This window comes from Asparagus officinalis, chromosome 1 (assembly GCF_001876935.1).
Source record: "Asparagus officinalis chromosome 1, Aspof.V1, whole genome shotgun sequence".
NCBI classification, from domain to species: Eukaryota; Viridiplantae; Streptophyta; class Magnoliopsida; order Asparagales; family Asparagaceae; genus Asparagus; species Asparagus officinalis.
The window spans coordinates 8,085,600-8,093,976 of NC_033794.1; the positions used below are offsets into that span (position 1 = coordinate 8,085,600).

The following is an 8,377-nucleotide window of genomic DNA, read 5'->3' on the forward strand; positions in this document are numbered from 1 at the left end:
TGTGATATGTAGGAAGTTATTTACGCTTTCATGCCCGTTAGTTTCACTGGCAGCATGTCTGAGAGATTCAGAGAACATGTTCTCCGTTAAGGCGTTACTGTTGCCATTAAGTATTAGGGAGAATATTCTTTTCAGAGAACATATAGACCTGATGTATACTAAAATTATTAAAGATTCATTATTTAACCATACAAAAGTTGAAAAAGTAAAATCGACTCATCGGTAGTTCATCTCTTTCTCACGGACTTGACTGTAATATCTCTCAGACTCAACATTTTGCTTTGGACATCACCAAATATCCTATCTGTAGCAGCTGAGCAAATTTTCAAATTAATATACACGCAACAGGAGTTCTTGCTACCGCGGCATCAAAATATCAAAAGATTGGAAAATTACAAGAAACTATGGTAAAGAACACCGAACCCTCAGTCGTGAATTAAGACTAGAAAACAGTTTTAATTTTTCAACAATACGTCGGTCCAAAAAGTCACAAAATTTGCATTTTCTAACGAATTGTGAATAAACTAGTCATACTTATCATCTCAACAACAATAATCAGGGAAATGCTTTCCTGCATAATTAAACTTCTCTTGCATAGCCTTCATGATAAAGAACGCTCTAGTTGGTGAAATTGGTTTAGGTCAACAATCTCATTTAATCCACGAGTCAAAAAGGGAGGGTGAAAAAGAACCCACATTAATATTATGAAATAAACAGTCCACTAACCTTTCCATAGATTGAAATACATTGATACACAATAACGTTCTAGCAAATATATCATGTGTTCTTACATGAAGAAACAAAACCCTGGTCAAAAAACGAATATGGAGCCGTAAACAGAGTGCACAACGTGCCACTGAAGGATTTGCTGATCAGGAAACCTAGGCCTTAGATTTACCAGCCTGCAGAGTTTGAATCTTCTGTTGCAGCTTCAAGACCTAAAAGGAAGTAAAGCAAATTTGGCTTTAAATGATATATACTGTTACTAGGGAAAATTTTTCAAGGAAATTAGAAATTATATCCTTTACCATTGTGCTAGGTATCAGAAGTACATCACATTAAAGACTGGTTTACAGGTCACTGATCATACTTTATGGATAATGTCAAACAACGAGCTACATATTAAAGTCCACTTGATATATTTTTTATGTGGGAACAAAGAAAAAAGATATGAAGAAGATCGTTTGACTACCCACACTATTAGTTAACCAGACTAATCATTGCTTGAACTAAGGAAGTCAATACTGCCTTCTGTTATATCAAACAGTATGGTGCATTGCAAAGCGCCTAGATCCTGAGATTTACTTTTAACCACTGTTTTAAAAAGCCTCCGCCTAGTCCGCCTAGACATATGCCTAGGTAGTACCTAGGCCGCCTAACTAGCACCTAGCGCCTCGGCGGTACCTAACCTACCCACATGGATTCCAGCAGTATTTAAGGGAGCATTATCTGCTTACGTGGACTACACACTTTAGGTCTTGATCGTGATTTTCTGTGTTGTAGCATCCATGCCCTCTAACCTCCCTTTTAATCTCTAAATATGAACACCTTCACTATATCCTCCGACCTTCAGCAAAACCTCCTAGACCACCACTTAAATGAAAAAAAATCCACCTAGACATCAATCCGACACCTAAGTTTTCTATAATATTAACATTTATTATCAAATATTGTAATTAAAAAATAAAAATAGAAAACCTCCTAAGCTCTAGGCGTCAGGTCCAATGCCTAAGCATCCTCGCGCTTTCTATAACATTATTAGTTATTATTTTGGCTATTTAGTATTTAAACATGCATGGTTTATTATGGATCTAATATTGCTCTCTTTTTTTGGGCAAATTTATATGAATTTAATACATATTTTTATCAATTATTATAATTAAATACTTTTAAAAATAGCCAAACGCCTAGGCATCTAGGTGCTGGCTCAAACGCCTAGTTTGTCTGGCGCCTTCTGTAACATTGCTTTTAACGTATAAGTAGCTAGAGTTCCTCAATGAGGCAATAGTGAAAATGGACAAAACATTGACTATAATATGTTTCTAGTGCTCAAATGGAAGGATTGATCATAAGACCCTTGAAGATTCAGTACTTAAGAAGTATCTATACCAATGGCCCTTCCATTATTGGCAGAATTACCGAAGTTCATCTCTCCAACGCGTCATCATATTCATGTGGCACATTCTATCGTACAAGTGCAACTAAAGATTTAACAGAAAGTGTCATGGTGTCGTGTTTTTGGGACAAGGGCTAAAAGCCTTGTCCCCTAGCTCTTGGAAATAGTAGTTGTGTTTCTAGGCCAGGTGATGTCTCAAAGTGCCAGGGTGGCACCTCACCTAGCCTTGCCACACCTGAGACGAAAGTGTTACAAATCCTTGATTTTGCAAAGGTTTTATGGTGTGATCATTGCCTATTAATTTCCTATGAAGTATCATCATTTGTCGATTTTGTGTTAATGATGTTGCTAACTTTGACATCACCAATTCACTAGTTATGGTAACAAAACAACCACATGACCATGTCGATGATCAATCCTTGATCCTATTAGCTATTTGGGGCTTTCTACTCGCCTTATTTTTCATTGACTACAAACAATTTTAGATGAAGAACACTTATACAGTAAATATATCCCACTGATTATGGTAGGTCAGAATGCTCCCACAAAAATGGAGCTCAACCATGTTACTCTTTCAGGGAACCATACTGAGCGCTCAACCTTACACTTAATTGTGATCATCCATGTAAATTGCTTTATTATTTGTGATCATCCATGTAAATTGCTTTATTAATTATTACTAGTACTCAGCATGCTGAAATCCTTATCTACTTAATTTTTTCCCCAAACAATGAAATGTGGAGTTTGCTTGAAGTAACACCATTGCCACAGCTAAAAAAAACTAATAGCAAGTGTGTCCTGGTAACAATGGACCCTTGAAAGATGCCACCAGAAATGACCTAATACCTATTATCAGGTTGCTAGTATATTGTAACTAGTTATGAGGTAGCATTGCCATTGTTGCCAATTAGCGATTTCTCCATGCTACTTGCTTAAACCTCCATAGCTTTTGAATATTAATTTGACTTAAACCTCCATAGCTTTTGAATATTAATTTGATAGCAGTCATTTAGTTTTTGTGTACTGTCAGGAGTACTTAAACCTCCATAGCTTTTGAATATTAATTTGATAGCAGTCATTTAGTTTTTGTGTACTGTCAGGAGTTGATATCATCTTAATCCTCTACCTCCCTGTCAGGAGTTGATATCATCTTAATCCTCTACCTCCCAAATCAAATATCAGGGCATGCTATGCAGCTAATTGGCTAATCACACGATTGGTCCATTTACCACAATCCACAGATATTTGTTTCTGGAAAAATCGTTGAATTCACACAAGACATTGGATTTTGTGCATCTCTAATATTCTGCATTCATGTAATCATGTCTGTGACTCTGTTTTCACATGGACGTGTCTAACTCCTGTGTTTTTGGGAGAGCCTCATGCAAATATCTCATGTTTAGCTAAACCAAGACCACTAAACCACCTTACATTAAATCAAGCAGTCCCTACATGGTTAATCAGAACTAAGCTACCAACATTATAAGTATAAACATATAAAGCATGAGACATTGGATTTTGAGGATTTCTAATGTTCTAAAGTTTTCATGTACTCATGTCTGTGATTCCGTTTTCACATGGATGTTAACTCCTATATTTCTGGGAGAGCTTCATGCAAATATCTCATGTTTAGCTAAACCAAGACTATTAAACCAACTTACATTAGATCAAGCAGTCCCTACGTAGGTAATCAAAACTAAGCTTCCAACATTATAAGCATAAACATACAAAGCAGTAACAGCCTATAGATAATAGCCAACAACTGCATTCAGCTATCATGATTAGAGCACAGTTATATATGCCATCTGTATGCATATAGGTGAATCATAAAGTTTGCAGTTTTGCATGCATCCCAAGTAGATGTTGATCCAAAGCTATAATTTGGGATTCTAACCATTCTCAATTCCTGGAAAAAATGCCTTGGCATAGATAGAGAGGATTTCTTTCTCAAGTTTCAAAGGGATTTTGTGCATAGCTGGATGGATTATTGAGAGTTTATTTGATCAGCTGGAGAAACTCCTTCCCTCATTTCTATTGTGATGATTGAGCTCATGGCTTAGTTGATTTCCCTATAAAATAGGCATTCCCTTTTGCAGTAAAATTCGGAAACTCTTCTTTTCCTTTACATAAATGCTACAAAACTAAAGCTAGCTTTATCCCAAGTATTTGATCTTGGCTTTAGAACTTATGCATCACTTCTTCTTTAAGGATAGTATTCTGTGTAGAGCCCTTCTACAAGCACTTCCCGTTAGAATTTCTACTTATTCCTAAATTATAGAATAGAATTTGACTCCAATATAAAAACATCCCACTAATTGTGCATAAAGAAAACCCTAACATCTTACTCTTTGTCGGAGTTACTCTACTACTCTCTTATTGAATTCATCCCTTTGTCTGCTAGCATTACCAACATACCAGACATGCATCTTGTGATCTTGGTTCATTGTCTTTCATCTTGTAAGGCTCACTAGGCCTCATAATATGTTCCTTTTATATTTGGATTTGCGTGATAATGAAAAAGCAGTTTCACAGCTGGGGTTTTTAACATTTAACAAATCTTTGTGAATCCATCGACTAATTTGTGTTCGTGAAAACAGTGGTTTATCTCCTTCTCTTATCAAACTTCCAGTCTTTCAAAATTTACATTTACACATGAATTGCATCTACATCTGCTTAGAAAAATCATCATTCATTATTCTTCATTACCACTTCAATTATCATCAACTGACCACTTTTAAAATAAAAAAAATTACGTGCCACAAATTTCAATTTTTTTAGGGCATACACGGTTCAAATAAAGCTAATTCATAGTGAAAAAGTTTATAGAATACTAACCGAGTCCCTCTTGCTATTCTGCTGGTCCTCAAGATCCTGAAGAGTCCCATCCAACCTCTTCCTGCAACGAATACCAGAAAAAGACATAAAACCCTCGACGGTCCAAAACCCTAATCGTTTCCAAGATCAACAAAAAAACTCACAACTCAGCGGAGATGTATTCGATCCTTTTCCGAACATTAGCCCTGGCCTCAGCGAGATCCTGCTTCACGAGCACCGGGCCGATCAATTTGTACACATTCGCGCTATCATTCAACAGATCCAACTCCTTGAGGACGAGCTCGTTCTCGCCGAGTTGTATTGTGTACTGCTTTCGAACTTGGTGGCTTTTGCCGATGTCTGCATGATTGAAGATGATGAAGAGCGAGAGCTGAGAGAGGAGAAATTAGGGTTAGGGTTTTTAGGGGGTGACCTTTTTGGAGTTTGCTGAGGGCGTTGGCTTGGTTCTCGAGATCGCGCTGGAGCTCGCGAAGGGCCATCGATCTCTGCGGCTCGAACAACTGACTCTGCTCTTGATGACGATCGTAAAGTTTGTAGCTCTTTTTGGTTTTGTGCTGAAAAAGTTACCGGCTTGTTCCTTAATTTGATTTGGAAAAATTGGGGATAAATATTGAACAGCCGACTCCTCGATGAGTTAGAGATGCGCGTACGTCGTTAGTCGTTACGGATCCATCATCCATACGAAGCCTGGCAAATAACTTTAAAAAAAAAGAACGATGTGTGTTTGGGGACCACTGACCAGCTAATCCTGGTCCACATCGAGGCCCGATAATAGAACAAAACCATGTTCGGCACTTCATTATGGAGGCCCAATAATAATGTAACGCTAGTAATATGGCACTATGTTCGGTATTTCATTATGGCAGGAGTTAAAGAGAAATTAAAAAGGGAAGTCTCCTTCCCTCAAATGCTTGTGATAGAGAAGTTGAGCGATGATTGGAGACAGAAGAGAAGGAAAGTTAAGAGACTTCGCTTCCTTCCAATTTAACCCCATTTTGACATTCTCTATCACAAGGAAACGCCAAACACAATGTTAATCCAAATGGGCGGAAAGGAAACTTGGTCATTTTTGTTGACTAGTTTTTACACACGTGCAATGCACGTGATTTAATATCATGATTAAGTATTTTTGGCAGTTTGTGCTCATTTTTTCTTTAAGCTCTTACATCCCGATTATTTATTTATGTTTGTTTAAATGGGATACACCCAATTTAAATTTTCATGTTGATATTTGAATTGACAAAAAACAAATATAATTTAAAAATAATTTGAATTTCATGTTATTTTTGACCGATATGAAACTAAACTTTATTTGAGAAAGTATAGCATTGCAAAGTAAAAAATATTAAAATAGTGTTATACAAGGAAGGTGAATATTTAAAACCAATATAGCAAAATGATTGATTTAAAGTATGTTAAAACGATGCAAAAGAGAATATGAAGTTTATTCCTAATCATTGATAGACTTCATAAAAAAATATAAATTAAAGATTAATACTAACTCTAGTATACTTTTATATGATAAAAACATCCACATAAGAATATAAAAGTACTAAAAAAATTCATGAAACTCCCTTCTAAATATTCCTAATTTCACTCAAAATAATTAAACTATCCTATAAAATATTCAGAAAATATTATTTTTTATTTCTTCTATTTTATTTTTTATTGAGTTAAGATCAATCCTTCTTCAGGTTTATCATTTATCATTTCTCGGATAATTCTAGAGGATTGTCTTCATCATTTACATCAATTGTGACATCATGCTAATTTTGTATTTTTTTATGCTATTATCTTTCCTGGGCTCGTTAATTTATTATCATCTCATTTAACTCTACAAAGAAGTCAAATGTACTTATGATGTTCAACACAAACTGCTCAAAATATAGACTTTGATTTTTTTCTATTTCAATGAGAATAAATATTAATTTCATATATATAAAATTCTTTATGTTCCTAATTTATTACTTAAAAAAATTAGAAGCTATCTCTTTATTTTCCTCTAAAATGAATTCTTCTGATGTGCATCCAATAAGAATTTCTGGTATTTTAATAATATTACATTTGCTCTATCCCTGTTATTTTCCATAAAGACCTAAAATAAATACATGCATTATTCATTACCAATTTCTCTTAGATTATAATATTAATATTTAATTTGAAAAACATGGTATGGAATTTATGAATACTTACTAATTTTTCTTATGTCTTCCATGGAGATTTTTTCTTTGATTAGGATAAAGTTATTAAATTATTTTTTAATGTAACTCATTCAGTGCTTCATTAATAGATATGTCTTATGTTAATGCCAATTCAAGTGATTCATTGACGTTTTCTGAATTTTAGATTTATTTCCATCACTTTCCCATTTGCAATGGAAATAACTCAATTCTTTTAAAGTTATCTCTAAATATTCTAATAGTTTCTCCATATGTAATTCCTTGTATTCTTTTACCCTATAAATATTATTAACGTCAAAGATTAAAGTTTCTAAATTAAAATCAATTAATGCTAAGGTATAATATTATAGTGTTTTATCATTTCTATGGATTTAAACATCTATCAATTAATGTTACGAATGTATTTTGGCTACCCCAACTTATTACTAAAATTATATGAAATTACTTTAATTTATATAGTGCCGATAATTTTTAATCTATAATATTTTTAAAAATTTTATCCATTAACCGGATGTTTTTAATCAATTCTTATTGTTTTTGTTTACCAGTATCAACTTAGACTATTCTTAGATGCTGAAAATGGATAGTAAATCCCTAAATTAGAAATTTTAATATATATATATATATATATATATATATATATATATATATGAAAAATACCAAACAATTACACTTTTCTTTGCCAAGTTTTAAAATTTTAGCCCATTTTTGTGGTTTTGAACTTTGAGGGTGTGATTTATAATTTTTAAAATTGAAAGATTTTTTAAAAAAAAATTACTTTTAAGTTTGGTAGTTGTAAATTCTATGTTTCATGTGTTGATGGTAATTTTTTAAATGTTAGTATATTTCTTGTAACTCTAAAATTTTGAAGGTGTCTTTTACAATTATTAAAACTATAGATTAATTTTGAAAATTATTAAATTTCAGCGGTCTACCAATCGACGAATTTGATTTGTGCTAGTTAAATTTTTGAAAATTTAGAGTTTTTTTTACGATTTTTAAATTTTGAAGGTTAATTTCGGCAAATTTTAATTTTTTAGGTGTCTAAGGGTAATATCTTGAATTCATCTTATGTTATTTACAAATTTTAGAATTTTAGGGTGGCTTTTTATAATTTAAACTTTTAAATGTGTTTCTATAATTTTTGAGATATTGAGGGTGTTAATTAAAAAATTTAAATTTAAATGTCAAAAATTTTAGGTGTATCATGGTAATCTCTTGAATTCATCTGTGTTGTTTGTAAGTT

At 33.3% G+C, this 8,377-nt stretch overlaps 1 protein-coding gene across 1 annotated transcript; it reads right to left on the bottom strand.

The window, feature by feature from the left end:
- LOC109848224 (prefoldin subunit 6) lies at positions 675 to 5,615 on the bottom strand. Its single transcript, XM_020417630.1, has 4 exons — positions 5,364 to 5,615; positions 5,095 to 5,290; positions 4,952 to 5,012; positions 675 to 938 (listed from the first exon to the last, which is right to left on the bottom strand). Exons 1-4 carry the CDS (start codon positions 5,428 to 5,430, stop codon positions 882 to 884), a joined length of 381 nt encoding a protein of 126 aa, XP_020273219.1. The 5' UTR covers positions 5,431 to 5,615; the 3' UTR covers positions 675 to 881.